The sequence below is a fragment of the Curcuma longa genome, chromosome 9 (genome assembly GCF_044706935.1).
Source record: "Curcuma longa cultivar G26 ecotype Majalengka, Jawa Barat chromosome 9, ITB_CL_G26_1.1, whole genome shotgun sequence".
NCBI classification, from domain to species: domain Eukaryota; kingdom Viridiplantae; phylum Streptophyta; class Magnoliopsida; order Zingiberales; family Zingiberaceae; genus Curcuma; species Curcuma longa.
In genome coordinates, this window is record NC_133869.1 from 9,790,513 (window position 1) to 9,812,744 (window position 22,232).

Consider the following 22,232-nt stretch of genomic DNA (forward strand, 5'->3'; position numbering starts at 1 on the left):
CCCTCAGTTACAGAATAGCTATAGTGACTACTATAGTTTAGTAGAGTTCATAATTTTATCGCCTATATAGAAGTAATTTTCGCATATTCGGGCCTAATATAAAAGTAAATTCTTCGACTAAGATAAGCCTCTATAAGCGTAATCGGCCAATAATACATAACAACTAAGATAATTTGTTATTAACTGCAGATCTTATAAGATAAATAAGGCGTATTAGGATCGGCGATGATCGGCTGGGCGTCTTCGGGTAGGCGTATTAGGGTGTAGGGATGGCTTCTTCGGCACCCTTACTATAATTTTTAGTCGTAAATAGCCTTTGGGGCTATTTATCTCCTTAGGCATCAATAGGCGTATTTGGATCGGCTAAGAATAAAATACCTACGTTCTAAAGGGTGTCTGCAAGCATATTACAATCGACGAAAATGACTTCTATATAGGCGATAAAATAGTGGAAAAAAAAAAGCTGGCACATCCGTTTGAATGAGCTTCTTTATTCGTATATGCTCGAGCCTCTCTCCCGTTCGAACCCAGCAACTCAAATCTAAGTGGGAATGTCTGCGTCTCACTCACTCGCTCCTTGACGTCGGCCCAGAGGTCGCTTACGAGCAAATTCATACTCTCTCCCCATCTGACCCTCGTAAAGACACTATAGCATGCGCTCGAACCATAAGTTCTAGAGTTGAGGGAAAGCTCACTTGCCGGGCTCAAGCTCTCAAAAGGTCCGAGTAGGTTTCCACTAAGCTTAATTAAGATTCTTATGCTCGTATCTTACTAAGGATATGGTTTATATATAAGAGCTTCTATTACGTCGGGAAGTTCAGGATAGGAACTAAAGAAAGTGAGGAGTTAATTCTCAGTCTTTGACACGCAAGCAAGACTCCAGTGAGAGGATCTCAAAGAGTCAGAGCTCCAAAGTCAGTCAAGAGTCAAGACCTTTGAAGCCCCTAAAAATGGTACACTAGACTGCTGCTGAGGTCAGATCAGGATAGGTAGGTGTGAGAACTCTAATAAGTTTTTCTAAGGTAGCTCCTTTTAGAATTTCATTAGCTAGAGAGGGTATGAAAGAGATCGACCAAAAGGGATATTGAAGACTAGAGGGGCTCCCCCTAAAATGGTACGAGAAAACTATAAAGAAAGAAGTGAAGGTCTCATTAATATTCTAATTAGAATTTATAAAGAACACTGATGTAATGATTACAAGTCTCAATATAACAAAGTGCAGGTTCAGTCTTGTCTTGTACGCAGCTCATAGTTATTATAAACATTAATCATTACTGTAACTCATAAGGTATAGGTGACAAGGTCTAGGTGACTAGGTCCGCCCCTCTATTATGGGATCGAAGTGCTTTCTACTCCAATAAGGTCTTTAGTGGCCCGGGTACTCTTAGGATAATTGCGCTATGGAAGTTCTATGATCTTAATCACTTTGATGGCAAGACTCAGGGTCTCCATTTCTATAGTCTGACTACTCATTTCATTCTTTAACTCCTTTCCGTGAACAGATCCAGATTTGCGCTTAACACATGAAAAAGAAGAGTCCTTATTGATTTAGAGCTTTTGAGTCTTTATAGAAGTTATAGTAAGAAAGAGGATCACCTAATTAGATTCAGTGCGATAAATCTCTCATAATATTTAAAAATTTTGATTAATTCGGTCGAAAACCGAATTAATCGATTCGGTTTGATCAATTTTTATTTAAAAATTCAGTCGATTCGGTTAGTTTAAAAAAATTTGATTCGATTCAATTTTAATTAATTTGATTCGGTTTTAATCGAATACTCATCTCTAATGCTGATACCTTGATAACATTTCCAGCTCGAGAAGGATGGTTAAACCGCAAGGGTTAACTAAAACCGTTCAGTGGCTGCATCGCACCGACTTGTGGAAGTTGATTTCCTATATTTTGCCAAATACCATGTGGTTTCATTACTCCACCAATGAAGCTGTTGGTCGCACACTAGAGCGGGAGAAGGATAAGGGCGTGCAGGGGAGCGGTGCAAGAGCAGCAAGGTAAACAAAACACACCCAAAAAAATGTCATTACAAAATTAGTTCGCTTCGACTTGAATGGGATCGAAATTGATCAGCTATTTTATGGAAATTAATTGACGCGTTGAAATATTTCAATTAAAAAAAAGATGATTTTTAATGATAATTTAGATATTTTTATTAATCCTCAAAATAGATGATTTTTTTTCCTTTTAATTTATCCCTTATTGCATAGGATAGATGATGAGTGTATGATATTGTTAAAGTTAAAGTCAATTCTAAAGAGATAATGATTCATCTATTATGAGAGCACACTAGTAATATGAAGTGTGATAATGACATGATTTAATAATCTCGTGAGTTAATCCATCTAATTTATAACTCAAATTTAATTTTTTAAAATATTTTTTTATTTTTTAATAGGTTCACATAGTAAAGAGTTCTCTCGGTGAGCATGGGCATATGGTTAAATGATGGCTTACTTTTATTACAAGTTATTGAAGAACTGAACTTGGATGGATGCCTCTGAAAGTAGAGTTTAACATTAAAGTGAAAGCCCGCGTAGCTGCCATTATTAGGCACAATCGTAAAAGGAATCCAAAACCTAACGACCAAGCCTACTAGTAGAGTTTAAAACTCCAAATCAAAATCAAAGTCAAAGTCAAAGTCAAAGTCAAAGCATAAAAGATCGGAAAAAATGATAACTAGATTGTTTGATTACTTAAAAATTTTACAATTTTAAATTTATTTAATTGATTATTAATTTTAATAATATATATATTTATTTATTTAAAATTTTTTATTTATTTACCATTGAGAATTTTATTGATAAATATTATTTATGGCTAATTCATAATTTTTATTTATGAATACTAATAAGTTGAATTTTAAATTTATTTATTTAATTTAATGAATTATTTAAATTTAGTTATTTTATATGTATTAAATAAACACAAATAAATAAGCTCGTGGTCCTATTTATTTTTTACTTTTTTTTAGTTAACACTATTGGGTTGCAAGGGTGCAAACATAGTTCCACATCTAAAGTATATGGAAAAGATTATGAGATTAAAAGGATGTAAAGTATCTCTATTGGTATAAGACCTTTTGGGTTGAGCCCAAGAACAAAACTATGAAGGCTTAGGCTCAAAGTGGACAATATCATACCATTGTAGAGATATTTTGATTCCATCGATATTAGCAAGTGGTATCAGAGCGAGACCACTCTTCACCGGACTAACTGTCGGATGAGCCATGATCCAGATATAACCATGTGGTTTAAACCTTAAACAAAGGAAGTGGATGCTCCCGTGTCTGAATCAAGATGACCAGACACCAGGTGAGAAGTCCTAGCAGGTCGGGTGGACCGAGGGGCAAAAAGTCCTAGTTGCGACTAGGTGGGAAGTCCTAGTAGGTTGGGTGGACCGAGGGGCAAAAAGTCCTAGTTGCGACTAGGTGGGAAGTCCTAGTAGGTCGGGTGGACCGAGGGCAAAAAGTCCTAGCTGCGGCTAGGTGGGAAGTCCTAGTAGGTCGGGTGGACCGTGGGGCAAAAAGTCCTAGCTGCGGCTAGGTGGGAAGTCCTAGTAGGTCGGATGGACCGTAGGACAAAAAATCCTGGTGGGTCGAGGATTCAGACATCAAAACGACGTTGGGGGGCCTGTGGTCCTTTGTTTGAGGGAGGGATTAGGGATTGTTGGGTTGCAATTATGCAAATATAGTTCCACATCTAAAGTACATAGAAAAGATTATGAGATTAAAAGGATGGAAAATACGATGCCTTTTGGATTGAGCCCAAGAATAAAATCATGATGATGTAATCCCAAGGCCCTACCTATCTTGATACTCCATGCATTTAGGTAAATTTGTTCATTCAATTTTTCCCTTTAATTTTGTTTAGATTAAATAACAGATAAAGATTCACTTCTTTTTAAGTTGTACGATCGTACTCACCTTAATATGAATTGCCATGAAAATGAAAGTTCCAATGAGCCTTGGAAAACTTAAAGATCCAATCAATTGAATGATGGCACCAAGTGAGATCAAGCTTCAGAGTGAAAAATAAAACAACTACTTGAACTTATCCAATAGCAAAATTTTGCTTGTTTTTATTTAAAACATTAAAATCATGTAAAAAAAAGGTTAATAACATCAAACTTAACAATTACAATGAAGTTGATCATGAAGTTGACCGATCCGACTTCCGCATCCAAGTTCGAGTTCAAATTATAAGATATACATTTTAGTCTCCAGAGCAAATGATGTCACGTCAAGATACTTATTCAATTTTTTTTTTTTTAATGGATGGTTGATCTAAGTGTTTATCGGTGGATGCTGAGAAAATGCAAATTGATATCAGATCGTTGAGGCTAGTGTTTAATACTATCTCCATAAAACGATATTATATTGTTCCACTACAGATGCTTACAGATAGCATCGATTCATTTCCCAAGATACAATGACAAGTTGATTCGATGAATTTTCCAGCATCTGGAAGATCTACAAAGTGAAGAGGTAAGATACTCTTTAATGAGTGGTTGTGACTTTTAGGCATAATTTATCTTGATCATTCGATCTGAAGGGTTGTAACCCTTCAGATCGTCCTTTAATCTCATCCGTTAAATCAGGAGGATTGTAACCCTTCAGAGGTGCGAGCTGAAAAGAGAGCATATGAGATTTTGTGATTATTCCCCATGTACTTTTTTCTATAACATTATTTAACAATTAATATTATTCTGGATTGACTTTGAACAATTAATTTCTCATTCACTCTTAATCGATTTTGAGCAAATTAATAGTCTAGATCTATCTACGTGAAACGTATATTTCAATTTTGTCAAGATTTTAAATTTCAAAATCATATTGGTCCTTTAAAATTTAATATCCACACTAAGAACGTAATTTGATATTGAATATCTTATGTCAATTAAAAAAATATAAAGAAAAAAATGACACGTTTTATCAAAATTATATTATTCAAATTCATTGGTTGCGATGAGAACTAACTTTGAGGGTTTTACCTTCACCTGGCAAAAGGACTCATAAAAGAATATAAAATTCATTTAGTGCTATCATCAAGTTTGATAACATCATTGTACGACTTAAAGTAAAAAAAAGGCTCAACCTTTAAGATTGATGTGATGGAAAATATTAAGAATTATTATAGCCAAAATATATAGGACATAAATAGAATGTCCTTCCACACGAATTTCAAAATTTTTTTGACATATTTATAATATATGATGTACTAAAATCTTAAATTTTATGAATTATATATTCAAATTCTAAATAGTCAAATACTATAGAATTAAATAATATATGTTGGATTTTATTTCTTCGTAAGGCGGGCCTATTTGTTAAAGTCTTAACACATGTACTTGTCATAATAAAATGATCTAATTATTAATTTAGTTATAGTTATGTGTATAAAGATATGTTAATATGTATTATTACATTATTATTATTATTATTAATGGATGGATAATAAATCTAAATTCTGAGTTATATATATATGATCATGAGTTATGGTTAAAGTTATATATATGAGTTATGATTCTCATAGAGAAGTCCTCGTGATTTATCTTTTTTCTAAATTGTTTGTGGTAGTACTGGAGGAGTCCCCAAGATGAGGATATCATTTTTTACCACAACATATGAAGAGGTATTGAGGTATACCGATTTAGTATTGGGAGTTGAATTAAGAAAGTTAGATATATAAGATAAATATAACTCATTAGAAGATAGTATTGAATAACCATGATGATTGTTATACCCTTGATGGGGAACAATGGAGAAAGGATTAAGCAACAAGTCATCTCTCACTTACTTGGTGAAGTATTATTTAAGTCTAGTCTACCTTAGTATCGTTCAACTTTGTTTTTAAGATAACTGATTGAAATGGTTATTCAAGTTTGACTTAATTTCTTTTGTACGAGCTTGATCTTAGTTTATTTAGATATGAAAGCTCTTAATTCCAACTTATTTTACTATGTAAAATTTTTATATTTTTAAACTTATTTGATTGGTAAGTGAATTTGATATTAAAATTTTATTTATTTATTTTAATAGCTTCTTTGTTTACTTAGTTTGTTGATAAGCATGATTAACAAATATGATTTATCAGTTTCATTTTATTGAATATCAAACTTGCTCATACAATCCTAAAAAATTACTCCCCCCCTCCAGCATGACGTGCTAGCAAGTGATGGAGTACTTCTCAAGTGGTGAGGGTTCAATATCTAATAAAAGCGCTTGCAATGATTGAATTTCTAATATGTATGGGTGCCAGAGCTAGCATATTTTAATTTATATGGTGGAAAATATGAAGCCAGACTATCTAACTCAAGATTTTAATTAATTTGTATGTATATTGAATAAATATAAATAAACTCTAATCAAATTGAATATTTGATTCACTTACAACCCTAAGACAGCTCATGTGGATATCAAGAATTACTTAAGTGATGACTAAGACAAGAAGTACAAATAGATGCATAGTTTTCTTCAAATAGTTAAAAGGGATAGTCAAAACTAAGTAACATGGGTTGATGATTCCCACCATGAATATAAAATTAGAAGAAGCATAGTCCTTTTATAGCCCCTTTTAAAGCACAACTCCAACTCTCCAATTAACAACAACAACAACAACAAGATTAACATGGAAGAAGTGTGGAAGGACTTAAGTTTGAGCTCACTTCACCAAGGGGAGGATTTCTCCACCCCCAGAGGAGACTTCTTCACCAAATACTGCCACACTACTGATCATGATCATCCCCCACCAAATCCCAGCTCCAGGAAGCACCCCCTGGAGCCGCCGCCGGCCGGCGAATTCGACCGGAGCAATGCCGAAAGGCGAAGGAACCGGCTGATGAAGAACCGAGAGTCGGCCTCGAGGTCCCGAGCCAGGAAGCAGGCCTACACAAACGAGCTGGAGAAGGAGGTGGACAAGCTCCACGCTGAGAACACAATGCTGAGGAGTCAGAATGAGCAGGTACTACCTAATTCAGTTAGTCGTTGAGTATGTGCATGTAACTTTAAACACAGCTTAAAGTGTTGTGCTTTTGTTTTTTCTGCAGTTGAAGAAATCATTGGAAGATCAGATTAGAGGAGCCACGAAGCAAACACTGCAAAGAACATTGACAGCTCCATTTTGAGGAGGAAAGCTAGATGAAGGAAAGTCGAGGAGTTGTTAAGTGCATGCTTGAATCCTTTTTGTTTTCTTTGTCTTGTGAAGAAGAAGAAGATGCATGTATGTTGTTGTTCGCAGTCAGTCGACTTAACATCAATGCAAGATCATGCTTTTCCTATGGATGCAGGCTCAATAGTGTTCATGAGTTAGATCTAAATTAAGAATTTTCATCCATGAGTAGACTTCAAAACAAGAATCGACTGCATGTGCAGAGCAAATCGATGCTTTCAACGTTGGTCTCCTTGTTGGACGTCAGGGAAGAAGCTTCCGACGATGATGTCGGCGGAATTGCATGGATTGATACACATTAGAGTGCATTGGAAATGTTCGACGAAATGCCTCTGATGCTTAAATGATTTTGATGGTCGGGATTAAAAGAAGAAATAAAAAGTTTAAAGAACACGTGAAAGTCACCTCATGACCGGCCCCGGGGCTACACGGCTACACCGACTACTAATTGGATCCGAGAGTACGGATGTTGGTGGTAGGGGCATACTTAGGTTAAATTTTTACTATTATATCTAGTAAAATATTAAAAATATATTAAAATATATAAATTATTTTTTAAAAATTATAAATAAATTAATTTAAATATTTTAAATTCAACTTGAGAAATGTGAATGTATTACGTGTAAATATATGAATGAATGATGTGTACATTTGAACGAGAAAAAGTAATTAACAAAAAAAATCTTGAATCTCAACTCTCGATCAAATGAAGGAGATATAAATTATCAAAGAAAGTATATTGTATTATCGATTTAATACTTATCAGTATCACTGCATAACCATCACCACATTATACATTATGACGTATCTATTTTATAAATTTTTTTTTAACTATTTTGTTTTACAACTTGTGATTTAAAAGAGACCTAAAATTTTTTTAGTCTTTGAATAATTAAATTACTTAAAGTTAAAAATTAAAATTATTTTTTTGAACCTATAACTAATCTATATATATATTTTACCTCCCTTAGATGGTTAGGTCTAAGGCGGAGGCCCCTCTTGGGCCTCCTCTCAAGTCCGACCCCGATAATATTCCCCGTTGTAGCTTTTTCAGACTAGGGCCTACCTATCCATGGTCATAAATAGTACGTTAGGTAGATCCCATCAAGAGTGGATACCTCAGTAACTAACAAGACTCGGGTACCCCAAAGGCAAAGAGTGCGCAAGAGGCCAAGCCCTCTAAGTTGCAAAGGGTACTCGAGAGATTGAGCACTCTGAAGGTAAGGAGTGCTCAAGAGGCTGAGCACTCTTATGCTCAGTTTACTTAATAGGATGGATGGAGAAAGGAAAAGAATCTTTAGGGAAGATGAATCCTTAGGAGGGGAGAAAGGAAAGTAAATAAAATCCGTCTGTCATGATATTTGTTTACCTTAAGCAAGGATGGAAAATTAAAAACAATGGTATTATCCAAAAATACCCCGACGCACCGCTCCGCTTCGCTGTCCCCCGGCCCGCTGCCTCGTCGTCGCCCACGCCGTGAAGCTTCAGTTCTCCGGCGCCCAGCCACCGCGCCGCCTATGAAACGCCATGTCTTCCATCCACACCTTTGCCAGCCATTGGCGTAATTTTGCAACAAGAACATAACAAAAAAAAAAAAGTTCACTTTCGGACACAACAGCCGCAAAACGATCAAGAGGGAGAGAAAAGAAAAAGAAGAAAAAAAATCCAATACCAGCTAGCGAAGAACTCGACGACGGCGAACTTGAGCGGTGACTCCTTTAGGAAGCTCCGGAAGTTGGAGGCGTTGAGCTCCACGGCGGCGTCGGCTACGTCTCCACTCCTATCCCCGAGCGCACGGAGGGCGTCCAGACCCGAGCAGAGGAGAAAGGACAGGGAGGAACCATGGAGGGGATATGGGGGTCGAGGAAGAAGATAAAAGAGGGAGAGGAGACGGAGGCGGCGATGGCGATGTTGTAAGAGATGAGGGCAAGTATGTCAATTTTATTTCCATCCTTTGCTTTCCGCCCGATTTGGAGGGGACTAATTTTGACAGAAAATTGATCAGCAGATGGATTAGTTTTCTCTCCTCTTATAAAAAGTTAGAAAAGTAAACAGTGGATGCATGCATGCAAAGGAAAATTTTCCTCAATTTTTCTTTCCGCACCTCCAAGTAAACTAGGCCTTAAGGGTGAGGATGCTCAAGAGACCAAACATAGTTGGTTACATTGCGAGGCATCATATGTCGTCAAGCCCATTGACGTGGAGCATCTCCTATGCTACTAACAAGGGCATCTTCCTTAATGTGCAGGAATTCATGAGACAAATCTCTATTGTAACCTAGATAGCTCTAACTGATCAAAAAAAACCATCAAAAAATGGTGAGCCAAAACCCACATTACTAGTGTTCTTACTTAAGTTGATACACAAAAGTAGGTGCCCTACCCATTCAGTTCAGAGTGTCATGATCAGACCCATCAACTAACTCAGCAACCCTAATACTCCCGGAGTACCGATCGATTTGCCGTAACTGACATTCGATGACTAGTCACCGACAGAGAGGTTGGTCGGTTGCTACTCGAGAGACTGAAGCTCCTGATAGCATAGGCGCTTAGAGGTCACCTAGTACATAAACCTTGTAACCATGCTGAGTAAAGATTCTTCTGCTAGCAATTTCACTGCTCAAGGATTATCGACTGATCGAGAAGATAGAGTGTTCTTTTGGTATGTGCTTCAATTTACCATAATTCCATATACAAACAACTTAGTGAAGAACTGATAAGAATCATTTAGAAACTTGAAAAATCATATTTCGGATCGGATCAAATCGAATTGTACTATAAGTCTGCAGTATTCAAACTTCAATATAGGCTTTTCCCATGAACATCTTGAGCCAAAACCAAATACAAGAACAAGGAACAAGTGTGTGACCTGAACTGACAAACTAATCAATCCTTTTAAGAGCTCAAACTAAAATTTACCCTGATATGCAACACATCATCAACCATGGTTATGTTTGGTGTTCATGTTTGATCAAAAAAAGAGTAGTGATTGTTTTTTGCTCGAGAAAACAACATCGAGCACGATGAGCTGGTTTCATATACATCGAAAAACCAGCAAGCAAAAATGGGAACATACTTTGCTCATGCACCAAATGACACTGAATGATGAAGTACCCTTCTTTCTCAAGTCCTAAAACACAAAACACACACACACACACACGAAAGGAAAAAAAAACTCTATGTAACACTTACAGGAAGGATAGCTGCTTCCTTCCGTGTTTTACACCTGCAATAGGCAAATTCTAAGATCCATCAATCGATTATTCTTGTACAAGGAAAAAGAAAAAATGATAACATCGAAAGGGAGAGTCACAGTGGCATGTAATTAGCGGTGTTTTAAAAAGCAAATTAGGCGAAAACGAAGCATTCATTCTCGTCAAAAAAGTATCTCTCAAGTTGTCAGCTTATGGAGGCTTATTAGATGTCCTCAAATCATCCATGTCTTATCTTTGCTAAGAAGTAGCCTTGGAGCAATGAAATCTATGAATGAACAAAGAGATTCATACGTATTAGATGGTAAACAGAATCATCAGTTTCATATGAGTGTTCAAGGCATATTCAAAACTTTGTGACAATATACGACGATAAGTACGTATGCTATTGCTCAATGCTCACACAAAGGAGTAAGAATCTACAAACTGGATGTAGTTGAATTTTTAAGCAGGATGCATTAGTTATGAAAATATTAAATTGGAAGGCATATGTAAGTTTGATAAGTTAAGACTTCACCAAACAGCAAAGATTTTCCTCACAGTTTGCTAATTCATGACCTAAACTAACTACAACAGTCAATACCTGCAAGCTAAACAAAGTAATCTTCATCTATATCCATGGGCTTAAAAACACATTTGAAATTTATTTTTACCTGTTGCAAATTGCACGAGAAGCAAAATTATGATTGTTGCAATTATTGCACATCCAATCCCCATCACGCCATTGATTTGCCCTGATAAAAAAAGAACAAAGAAAATGGGTTTGTAGATCATACAGACAATTGGGATTAACATTGAAGATACTAGTAGAGTTATGGAAATTAATAAAATTAAACAGTCAACCGTATAAAAACAATGTTCATGACTGGGAGGGTTATGACCAATGGGAACTGGGAGCAGTAGGATGAGGGATAAGGGCTATCTGAGGAGGGAGAGTGGGAGAGGGTGTCGATCACGAATTAGCAGTCACAGATCAAAAAATGGAAGGCTGAAGGGAATCACCAATTGCTATTCATGTCGCTAGTGCTAGGAGAGGAGTGGTTGGGTGCAAAGCGACAAGGAGCGGAGCATTACTTGAGGAGACAAGAAACCCTGACTTTGGGTAATTTTTTCTTTTAAAAAGTTTCTATAAGGCATTCCAATAATTTAGATGGATTCACTTGATCCCAAAAACAAATGGTAGGGCATCCACCCTACTGTGCCCAAGGGTAATTCTGCCCCTTCCTATGCTAGATTTATGCAAAGCATAAGTTTCTAAAAGCATATTTGAACAACAGACTTGGTTTATCTCATAGAACTAATATAATTTTTGGCCACACAATACAGAAGTGTATAAGGTCCTTAAAAATGACAAACTAGAAATAAGATTTTAATTTTCTAAGAATCAACTACAATTAAGAGAATTAGAAAAGAACGACATCATCATCAAGCTCAGTACACAGAAGGTAATGAAGTTTGGAAGACTAGGTAGTTAGTCCTAGATTGTCGCAGGAGGTGAATTTAACTTTTAGTCGTGAGTTCAATAGATATTAATTGGCTCATATTCAAGAAATTTTCCACGACTCCAAAGATTAAAACATCTGTTCTACTTGTGCTATGCCCATATAATCACTCATTCGTAATTTGTTAATGTGCATATATAGTTTACACAATGCAATGAACCAATACATATGCAGATGTGATGAAGCTTGTATGGGTCATTTTTGCTTAACAGTGGAGGATGTCAGAATAGCATGAGATGAAGAGTATCAGTTCAAGTAACAAGAATTCTCACCCTTTTCCAATAAGAGTTGGCACAGCTCTTTGTTGCAAAGAATGAATGTTCATTTGCATGGACCTGAGTGCAAAATCTTCGCTGTGATATTTAGCATCCCTTCCAGCAGATTGATCATAACTGTAACTTTCTGGTTGCTCAAAGGTCTGATATGAGTTTGCCAGTGTAAAGACTGCATAAGGGTATAAAATCATCTATTTACTTTCAAATGTACTTGCAAAAAGATTATACTTACATCTCCTGCATTGAGTCTTTTGCTATCCCAGCCAATTGAAAATTCTTCAGATGCAGGGCGTTTTGTACCCAAAGCTGGATAAAGGATTAAACAGTTTAATAGCAGAAACTCGACACCATTCAATATCAATAATTTGAAACATATAGATCAATGGCATGTTATGCATTACATGAACACTAGCTGTTTGAAATAGCAGTTAAAGTTCTGCTGGTTGATTTTCATACATCTGAAGGGAAAGTCTTGAAAAACCGTTCCGGTAAATTCTTGCAGAACAAAAATTTTTCCGAAACGATCTCAAGTTGCCCGACGCGTTTAGATCGTTGGGCTCTTGTGTTTGGTTTACAGGTTCCAATATAAAAGGAATAATTTAACTAATGCGGAAACATTAAATTATACCTTTCTTCCGACGTTTCGGAAGGACGAAGTTTGTACCCGAAGACCTCTGGATCTTCTGCTGTATTCCTCTCCTCTTCCTCGAACGTTGTGTGGGCAACGATCCTTCGAGAAACTCTCCACCAGAAATCTCCCTCCGATGGCTAGCTAAAACTTCCTTCCCTTTGCTTGGAGAAAAGAGAAGGAGAAGAGAAGGCTTGGAGGCGGCTTGCCGAGAAGGTCTCGGCTACCACAAGGAATTAGATTGTGTTCCAAACCCAAGCCTTGCCTCCTTCTTTTATAGCCTTTCCATCCTTTATTTATGGTATAATTAGAGCCATAAACATGGTATAATTATTCCATAAACATGGTATAATTTGATTCAATCAAATCGGAGAAAACGGCAAGATTTCGGAAGTTTCCAATTCGAACCCACGACCTTTAATCGATCAAGGAATCGATTAACTCACGTAACTTTTTCTCATCAACACGTGTAATCGATCACCTGATCGATTACACTTATGGTAATCGATCAAGTGATCGATTACCAGGCTTGGTAATCGATCACCTGATCGATTACCTGCCTTTCTGTGCTTTCTGGTAACTCTGGTAATCGATCAGGTGATCGATTACCAAGGTGTGTAATCGATCACCTGATCGATTACACTCCTTGTATTGGCTCGAAAGACTAGTTTCTTCACGAATTCTTCCACGGTGGACTTGAGGGTTTCTAGAGGCTACAACAGGGACCTAGAGGAGGAATTGGTTTTGGCCTTCTGATGAGCTAAGGCTTCCCGTGTTCGCCCCGAACACACAACCTTAGTTCATCAATAATAACTCATACCACTAAAGAGTTATTATCGAACTACCGCACCAATCCCATATTATAATATGGGCTCCTTCTTACTATAAGTACATTAGTCTCCCTGTGTTTAAGATATCGTATGTCCGTCAATTAAAATGAGTTACTGACAACTCGTATTTAATCGACATCTAATCCAAGAGTAGTACCACTCAACCTTATTATCATGCGGACGAGGTCCACCTGCAGGGTTTACATGATAATCCTTATGAGCTCCTCAAGGGGACATCATCAACCTAGATTATAGGACACAGTTTCCTTTTATAATCAACAACACACCATATACATAATACTACTTCCCAACTCATCGGGCCTTTTGATTTATCGATCTAAATCTCACCCTTTGATGAATTAAAGAAGTATATATTAAGTACACGTGTTTGTTATTATATCGGGATTAAGAGCATGTACATCAATAGTAACAGAGGTTTAGTTCAATTATATAGTCAGTATAAATCGAACAATCCTCAGATGGTCCTGCTCAATACACACTAAGTGTACTAGTGTAATTCTATAGTCAAGACAGACTAAAACCAAATTACACTACAACCACTCCGATGGTTGGTCCAATCCATCTTGGTTGTGAACACTGTTTATAATCTATAAGGAACTGATAACATTGTCTTCTGTGTGTGACTCCGCACACCATGTTATCTACAATATAGATTAATTGGACACTTGCATAAAAACTAAATGCAATTATTGACTAAATGTGATTCTCATTTCAGAATGTTTATTTACACAGCTAGGATTCTAGTATACATACATAGTATTTCTTTTGTGCCAAAAGAGGGATAAAGTTGTAGAAGGCAATTACTTTCCTGTGGCATAGAATTTCTACATATTATGAGTTGAAATACCCCTTCAGTTGAAACTTCGCATCAAATTGATAACATGTCATTTGAAGTGTCACATGCTGATTTCTATTTAGGGACAATTAGTTGTAATGAGAGTGTATCTAGGGTTGGACCAACTGATTTAAGTGATTGAGATGTCTAAAGGATGATTCTGAGGTTGGTTGGATCACATTTGGGATGAATTCAAGGTTAGATAAGCAATTTGACGGTTGGACAAGGTGGGGGACTATCTTGAGTTTGCTTTGGGTTCAAATTACACTCGATTTGGTAGTTATTCGTGCGGATTATTATGCATCGCATAACTTGTGGATGATGAATCAATTATGGATGAGGCCTATGATTTTGATTTTTAGACCATTTTAGCCATTATATCACTTCTTATGATCTTATCACCTTGATCATACATTGGCCATGTCGGCAAGTATGATGGGTTGGATGCAACACACTTGGGTTATTTTTTGTAGTCATGCACATGTTGGAGCATATAGTAGTGTCACTATTGCAAATAAGGTAATGATGGATCCAACTATACTCCTTGATTGGTATTTAGTAGTAGCGCACATTGCGCTGATAGCAATGCAAATTAATTAGTAGATGTGAAACTTTAGGGTGGGTTTTCATTGTGTATATCGTGCATTGTGTTTTCATAGCAGCAGATCATGTTGTTGTTGGCATTCGGTATGGTAGTCATAATACATAATCCTTACAGGTTTGATAAAAAAAAGAATGATAAAAAACAACAGGCATACTTGAAAACATATCTGAAACTGTAGAGGTGTCGACTGAGGAGACAGCAGATGGTAATGGCATATTGCATTTCTTGCACTGCAAAAGGAAAATGAAATCACTTAGTTTGGCTTTCAACTGGCAAGAAAAAACTTAACTACATAAATGGCAATGTAGACAAGGCTGGAAATTATTGCTATCATCTTATGAGGAAGTTAATTCATAATGAAAGAGGAAATTGATCTGAAAATAAAGTATTACATACACTTTTAACTTGGAGAAAAAGACCTTGACTGTGCACTAGATATCATGAACCTTATATTTATATTCTTTTTATTTCTATAACATGCTAAATGATTTTGTCCAACAATAAGATATAGTGTAAATCTAATAGAAATAGAAGTTTTACTTTCATATGAGACTAACATATGGTCTCACCTCAAAGCGTGACGAATAGTTATGGAAACCACAATCACATATCCAGTCACCACTACGCCAACCTTTTGGGGTTGGAAGAAGCTGAGACGTAGTGCTTGAAAATGGATATTCACCTCTCACATTTTGGATTGAGGAGAAATTGGGAGCCATTTGCATCCCAAGTTTATTTTCAGCCCCAAGTGGCCAACTTGAACTGGGAAGAAGTGGCTGAATGGCTTGATTACCAGTAAATGCGGTCTGTGACCCATATAGTCCTTGTAGCATCGAAATATAATGTGCATAAGCTGGCAATATCGACCCAGGCAATGCAATAGCTGGCATTGCGACTTCTTCCTTGGATTGGCCACACTTTTTGCATTGTTCTCTTGATGCATAATTGTTGTTACTGCAGCCTATTGATCCATTTGACATACAAGCATAACTTAAATGCAAAAGCATAAGCAACAATACAATTTAATATCATTATGTAAGATTTATACTCTAAAAATTAATTGTGAATATATTTTTTAGGGAAACATTAACTTAGATACAGTAATCAAGATGAATCAGTCGGGTCATTTCTATGAGAAATATGCATACTGGAAATAAATATTAGCTCAATAGAAATTTAAATCTAAAAAGGCAGGTTCTTAACGAAGCAACTATGATAGTCAAAATATGAAATAACATTCTAAATTATTGCCCCTATTGAAACACTTTAGGTTCAGGACAACTGATAAGTTTCTTAAAAGAGAAATCCTCTATCAGAATATCAATAGGAAATATAACAAATATGCCAATAGCATTTGAAATATTGTTTAAAAGGAAACAATATTAAACTCAATCAAATCAGAAGCTAGCCACAGATAGCTTGTTGAGATGTTGAAGACTTACAGTTACAAAAGGCAAAAAAAAATTGATGAAAGAATAGATATCAAACACCTATTCAGCATAATTATTATATTCAGTATTTTTTTATTAAATAAATGTTATCTCTAGGATATTCAATCATAGTCTCATAGAGACAAAAGAGAAATATATGTTTCCAAAATGTAATGGTACAAACATAGTTTGGATTTAAGTACCAACTAATGAATGAACTAGATGATGGAAAAATCACAAACCATCTTGAATTTTACTAATATTTTCACCATACATAATTACAACATATAATACTAAGATTAGACAATAGTCAATAGTCAAATAAGCATAGTGGCTGACTTTGAGAAGTTGTCAAAGAATATAGAAGGATCAATACAAAACCATGACGGCTATATTGAAGTAGAATAAGTACTTGTGAAGTGAATCATCATGGAACTCAAGTAATGCATTATTTGTCAGAAAAATCATAAACCTAGACCACAAATATCGGGCTGTAAATTAAGGGAGCCAGAATTCAGAAGTATCTAAAACTGATAATCCTTTTCCATTACTTTGAGCCACCTCACAATACTGCATAAAATCACACTGGCAATTTTTTTAAATATGCAACAAAACATCTGCGATAGAAAAAGCTAGCTTTTCATCACACATCTTCAATTCGAAATACTTTAAAAGAGAGAAAACCAGAATCAAGTGCGTAGCCAGCACTTTCGTACAACACCAGATGCACATACACTGGGAGCCTAATCATTATGCGCACGAAAATTCCGGTGAGGATGGACAACAACCTAATTTCAAGTTCACAGCACTGTGCCTATCTTCACCCAGGATTAAATCAATGAAACGCTCTCAAATCAAGATTGCTTTTTTGAGAGATGTACGGCGAGATTGCTATCAGAACAAACTCAATAACCAAGTCCCAGCACTCAGAGGCAAAGATACATCCCATAATAACTGTTAACCCCTTCGAAAAAGCCAAGGTCGAATTTTTTGGAAGACACAGTTGCGGAAATCGACACGAGGATATGGATTGGGGGAATACCGGAGCAGATCCAGTCGCCGATGCGGGGGAGCCATTTGGAGTGCGCGGGGGTGTTGGTGTCGACGAGGACGCGCGGCTGCTTGCAGCGGTTGCAGAGGGAGCGGAAGGCGTAGTTTCGGTTGCGGCAGCCGGCGCAATCCCAGTCGCCTTCCTTGCCCTTCCCCGTGGCCATGGCGCTGAAGGAGGCGAGATGAGGGAAGGAGGTCCGGCTAATTAATCAGCGAGGGAAGGAGAAGAAGGAGAAGATTCCCCATTGGCGGCGCGGCATATTCTCTGGCTCTCCCTTTCGCATGCGCTCGTTTTCACCGACCATCGCCTCATCGACAATGACCACGGCCGATCGATACGCTCACGCTCCCGCTGCGAATTTTTATTTATTTATTTGTTAATAAATAAATAAATTAATTTATTATTAAATTTTTTGACAAAATATTAAGAGCGGTCAAACGAACCAACCAACAACGGGACAGATTAACCTACTAAAAATTTATCATGTGGTGAGATAAGACGGACTGGCCCATTAATTTGACGAATTAATAAATTTTCAATCCAATCCAATTTAAGACACGTCGTAGGTAAGGCAGGCCAACTTACGGACATGTCAAAAAATAAAAAAATATAAAAAATTTTAAGTTTAGATTATAATTTAAATGGATCAAGTTGAAAATTTTAAATTTGGATTAAGATTTAGACGATGAAGCCTACTAATTGATTGAATTTTCTCATTTAATTTTAAATTTTAAAAAAAAAAACCCGCATGTCAACCCACACGGATAGCGGCCCGACTCATGCGAGTCGCCGCCCTAGGCGAGTGGATCTATCCGAATCCATCTTAAATTGGATTGATAAAATTTCAACCCACCTATTTAAATTATTCAATGGGATGGACTAATCTGACGGACTTACTCCAAATTGACGGTCTAAAAATATTCTTTTAGTAAAAAAATCTCCAATATATTTTTTGTCCCAAAATAAAATTATTACAATTTAATAAAAAATAATATATAACAAATATTATTATATTAAAATACTCTTTATTAATTTATTTACTTAATTAAAATCATTTTAATCTGATATTTTTTCAAAATTATTATAATATAATAGTTTTAAAATGAGTTTAAATAAGTTAAATAATTTTGATTAATTTTAAATAAAGTTAACTAAATTATTAAAAAAAATTTAGATATTATATGGCAGAATATATAGTTATTTTAATTAAATTGAGTCAATTTGTTTTAACATTTACTGCTATAATAATATTAAAACACGAATATTTTAGAGATATAAAATATATTAATTATATTTTAATATTTTTTAGAAAAAGAACACCTTATAACAATAATAATAATAATAAAGAATGTCCTTTTAAATTTTCTTTTATTAATTAATTTATTGCCGCGTGAGATCTTGATGTGGAGAATGACAGCCAGTGTTTGAACTTGCAAGGGCCCATCAAATGGATTTAATGCTAGAAAGGTAAGCGAAAAAAATAATTTTATTTTTAATTTTAATTATATTTAAATTTATTTTATAAAAAATATTTTAATTTATTTATTAAAAGTTTGCTAAATTTCGATTTTAGGTTGGATTTTTTATTAAGCTAACGTGTAGATTTTATATTCTTGTATTTTTTATTAAATTATTTTATCCATTTTAAAAATAAAGAATTAAAATTTACAATTAGTAATTAGATAAGTTAATAAATAAGTTAGGTAAAACTTAAAAGGATGCTTTTTTTTTATATTGCAATGGTAGAATAGATACTTTCATTTATCATCAAAATAACATTTCTTCTTGCTTCAGTATATTTTTATTTTTAAAAATAAATATTATAATATGGATATTTCAATTTTAGTCAATATTAATAATTTCATATTATAACAATTACAATTTATAGATATTACTCTATGGATACTTCATTTCTAAGTAATACTAATTAATAATATATTCTAATTAAGAATTGTAGTCGTTACAATATAATCATTTCATTTCTAACTAATATTAATTAATATTATGTTTTAATAACTACAAGATTATAATTAGTAGTTGTAATAGTATGATTCTGTAGCTATCACAATTATATAATAATTATAACATCATAATTGTTATAATTATACAACAATTATATTCATAATTACTAGTAGGTATGATCTCGTAGATATTAATAGTGTAAAAAAAATAAAAATATTTTTAGAAATAAAACTAAACTAAAGCTAGATGGAATGTTGTTTTATTGATAAATAAAAAAAATACATTTTGATGATTTTAATAAAAGAGACGCTCTATTTATTTTTGCTCAATTGAAAAAAATGACTCCTCTTTTCTTTTCAATTTCAGTAAACCATATCAAAACTTATAAAAATAAAATAAAAACATTAGGGAGACTCTTAATCAAAATCTAAAATTTTCAATAAAATTATTTTTTGGTCTGTTTTTTTATTTTGATAAAAAGGAAATAAGATTATAAAATTAAAATAATAATAATATTATTATTATACTTTTATTTATTCAAGTTCAAAATTCCTTAAAGGTAGTTGTCTCACAAACATTATTATAAAAAGAAGGTGTTTACTTTGTTATGTACCGATCTTAAAATAAATAGATGTCATTATATATATAATTATTTATAGCCGCCCCAATTTACTTCTAATAATAATTTATTTAATTTAATCAAATAATTTAGTTATACTATCAAATTAATTTAACCATATCTCTTAAATCAATTAGTGTAAGAAATTACTTGTATTTAATTTATAGTTTTTATATTATTATTATTATTATATTTACAGTGCGTTGACTTTTAGTAAAGGAGATGACCTTCATCTTCTTCTATTCACATGGCGGCGGCGGCGCCGCCGCCGCGCGCTGAACAAGTCGAGCCCTCAATGGATTCTTCATGACGGCCACGAACTCCATCTTCTCAGCCATGTCCACCTCCTCGCCCTCCAATTCCGCCTTCCATTCCCACTTCCACACCAGATTAGCCACCAAGTACCGCAGGTGGAGCATGGCCAGCCCCGCCGCCGGGCACGCCCTCCGCCCCGCCCCGAACGGCATCATCCTCATCTCCCTCCCGCTCAGAGCCGCCTCCACCCCTTCCTCCTCCCACCTCTCAGGCCGGAAGGCTTCAGCGTCCTCCCATGATTCATCCCACCCCACCCCTGTCGCCTCAAAGACGATCTGCACCGTCTTCGGTATCCTGTACCCGCCCAACGTCTCCCCCTCCGCCGTCGCCGTGTGTGGCAGCAGGGACTTCGCCGGCGGGTGTCGCCGGAGTCCTTCCTTGACCACCGCGTCCAAGTACGGTATCCTCTCCAAATCCTCCTCTGCGATGTCCGCTCTTCTTCCTCCTCCGCCCACCACCGCCTTCATCTCCTCCACCAGCTTCGCCTGGATGTCCCCGTGCTTCACCAAATTGGCCATGATCCACTCCAGAGCCGCCGCCGTGGTCTCTGTTCCTGCATCGAGAAACTCCCCGCAGAGCGCCGCGATGTCATCCTCCCCGAGCTTCTTCCTCATCCCTTCGGCTTCAAGCTCCAGGTCCAGTAGCGAGTCCACGTAGGATTCCACGCGTTCCCCTGGTTTCTCACGGTTTTCCCGACGAGCTTCGATGAGAGGGACAAGTAGCTCCCGTTGCTTCCCCTGCATCTCCCTCGCAGTCCGCCGTCTCCGCCAGAAGACGCGCTTCGTGATGCTCGGCGCCAACGTGAGGACGCCGAGCTTAGTAGTGAAGAGCAGAAAGCTCCGCTGCGCGTTCATGATCTCCTCGATGGCTTTCTCTTCTAGTTTTTCCCCGAAGCACATGAAGAGCAGCAACGCGAACAGGCCGAAGTTGAAGCTTTCTCTGACCACGATCGGGCCGCCGCCAGACTGCTGGCTCAGGCGTCGGACGAGGAGCTCGAGCGCCCACGCGCGCCCCTCCGCGAAGAGCGCGACTCGCGAGGGGTGGAGGACTTTGCCAACGAGGTTGAGCCGCAGGCGGCGCCACGTCGGGCCGTACGCCGCCGTGGAAATCAGGTGGAAGCCGTCGTCGAGGAAGCGGAGGGCAGGGGGAATCCCGTAACGGCCGGCGAACGCGGCTCCGAGCTCGACCAGGGCCTCGTGCGCCAGGGCGGGCCCGGCGACGAGGACGACGGGGATCGACCCAATGCGGAGGCTGACGACGGGGCCGTACCGGGCGTGTAGATCTCTCATCGTGTCTTTGGCTTCGCCGGAGAGAAACATCCTGCGCCAGAGAAACCAGGGGATGCTGCCGAGGACCGGCACCGCCGGCGGCCCGGGTGGGAGCTTTGCTACTTCGTTGTTTAGCGAAGAATTGAAGTAGACGAGGAGGAAGAACACGCCGGCGATGAAGCAAAGTGAAAGAGGGATGAGTAAGGAAACGGGAACGGCCTCCATTTAGTCTGCTTCCTATTTGTCGCCGGTGCACAATGGCAACACTCTTATACTCCCGCTTCTAGAGGGGCAAAAGAGCCACTTTAATTTTCTTTATCTAACAAAATATTTTTTTTAAACAAATATTTACATTCCTAATTTTCTAAAATATTAAAATAATATCTCACTCATAATTTAACATTCAAAATACTCTTCTTAACATTGAAGCAATTTGATCAGACGTCAGCATCTTAAAATAATCTTCGTTCTCATTTTTTTCATCGGTGGCGTGATATTA

The 22,232-nt window shown here is 36.8% G+C and overlaps 3 protein-coding genes across 4 annotated transcripts; 1 reads left to right on the plus strand and 2 right to left on the minus strand.

Moving 5' to 3' along the window:
* Window positions 1-6,642: 6,642 nt before the first annotated feature.
* LOC141834566 (bZIP transcription factor 27-like) lies at window positions 6,643-7,138 on the plus strand. The gene is made up of 2 exons (XM_074721882.1): window positions 6,643-6,975; window positions 7,061-7,138. The coding sequence occupies exons 1-2, from the start codon at window positions 6,643-6,645 to the stop codon at window positions 7,136-7,138; spliced, it is 411 nt and encodes a 136-aa protein (XP_074577983.1).
* Window positions 7,139-10,102: 2,964 nt separating this feature from the next.
* LOC141834954 (uncharacterized) lies at window positions 10,103-17,880 on the minus strand. Of its 2 annotated transcripts, none has more exons than XR_012602355.1 (7): window positions 17,561-17,880; window positions 15,658-16,049; window positions 15,243-15,318; window positions 12,403-12,476; window positions 12,168-12,339; window positions 11,047-11,127; window positions 10,103-10,407 (listed from the first exon to the last, which is right to left on the minus strand). XR_012602355.1 is itself a non-coding variant. In XM_074722356.1 (7 exons), the coding sequence occupies exons 1-7, from the start codon at window positions 17,730-17,732 to the stop codon at window positions 10,359-10,361; spliced, it is 990 nt and encodes a 329-aa protein (XP_074578457.1). In that variant the 5' UTR covers window positions 17,733-17,880; the 3' UTR covers window positions 10,103-10,358. The 2 variants fall into 2 exon arrangements, 1 of the variants encoding a protein (XP_074578457.1); XM_074722356.1 differs by having other exon boundaries at window positions 12,168-12,313.
* A 2,509-nt stretch (window positions 17,881-20,389) lies between these two features.
* LOC141835403 (cytochrome P450 89A2-like) lies at window positions 20,390-21,958 on the minus strand. The gene has a single exon (XM_074722860.1). It carries the CDS (start codon window positions 21,956-21,958, stop codon window positions 20,390-20,392), a length of 1,569 nt encoding a protein of 522 aa, XP_074578961.1.
* Window positions 21,959-22,232: the final 274 nt, after the last annotated feature.

Bases quoted from the DNA above. Each gene is read 5' to 3' on its own strand.
- LOC141834566 (XM_074721882.1), top strand. From the start codon at position 6,643: ATGGAAGAAGTGTGGAAGGACTTAAGTTTGAGCTCACTTCACCAAGGG. The intron at 6,976-7,060 runs GTACTACCTAAT...TTTTTTCTGCAG, and splicing joins TGAGGAGTCAGAATGAGCAG to TTGAAGAAATCATTGGAAGA.
- LOC141834954 (XM_074722356.1), bottom strand. From the start codon at position 17,732: ATGGCCACGGGGAAGGGCAAGGAAGGCGACTGGGATTGCGCCGGCTGC. The intron at 12,477-15,242 runs GTATGCCTGTTG...TCCTTTATCCAG, and splicing joins AGTTTCAGATATGTTTTCAA to CTTTGGGTACAAAACGCCCT. The intron at 12,314-12,402 runs GTAAGTATAATC...AACTCATATCAG, and splicing joins AAAGACTCAATGCAGGAGAT to ACCTTTGAGCAACCAGAAAG.
- LOC141835403 (XM_074722860.1), bottom strand. From the start codon at position 21,958: ATGGAGGCCGTTCCCGTTTCCTTACTCATCCCTCTTTCACTTTGCTTC.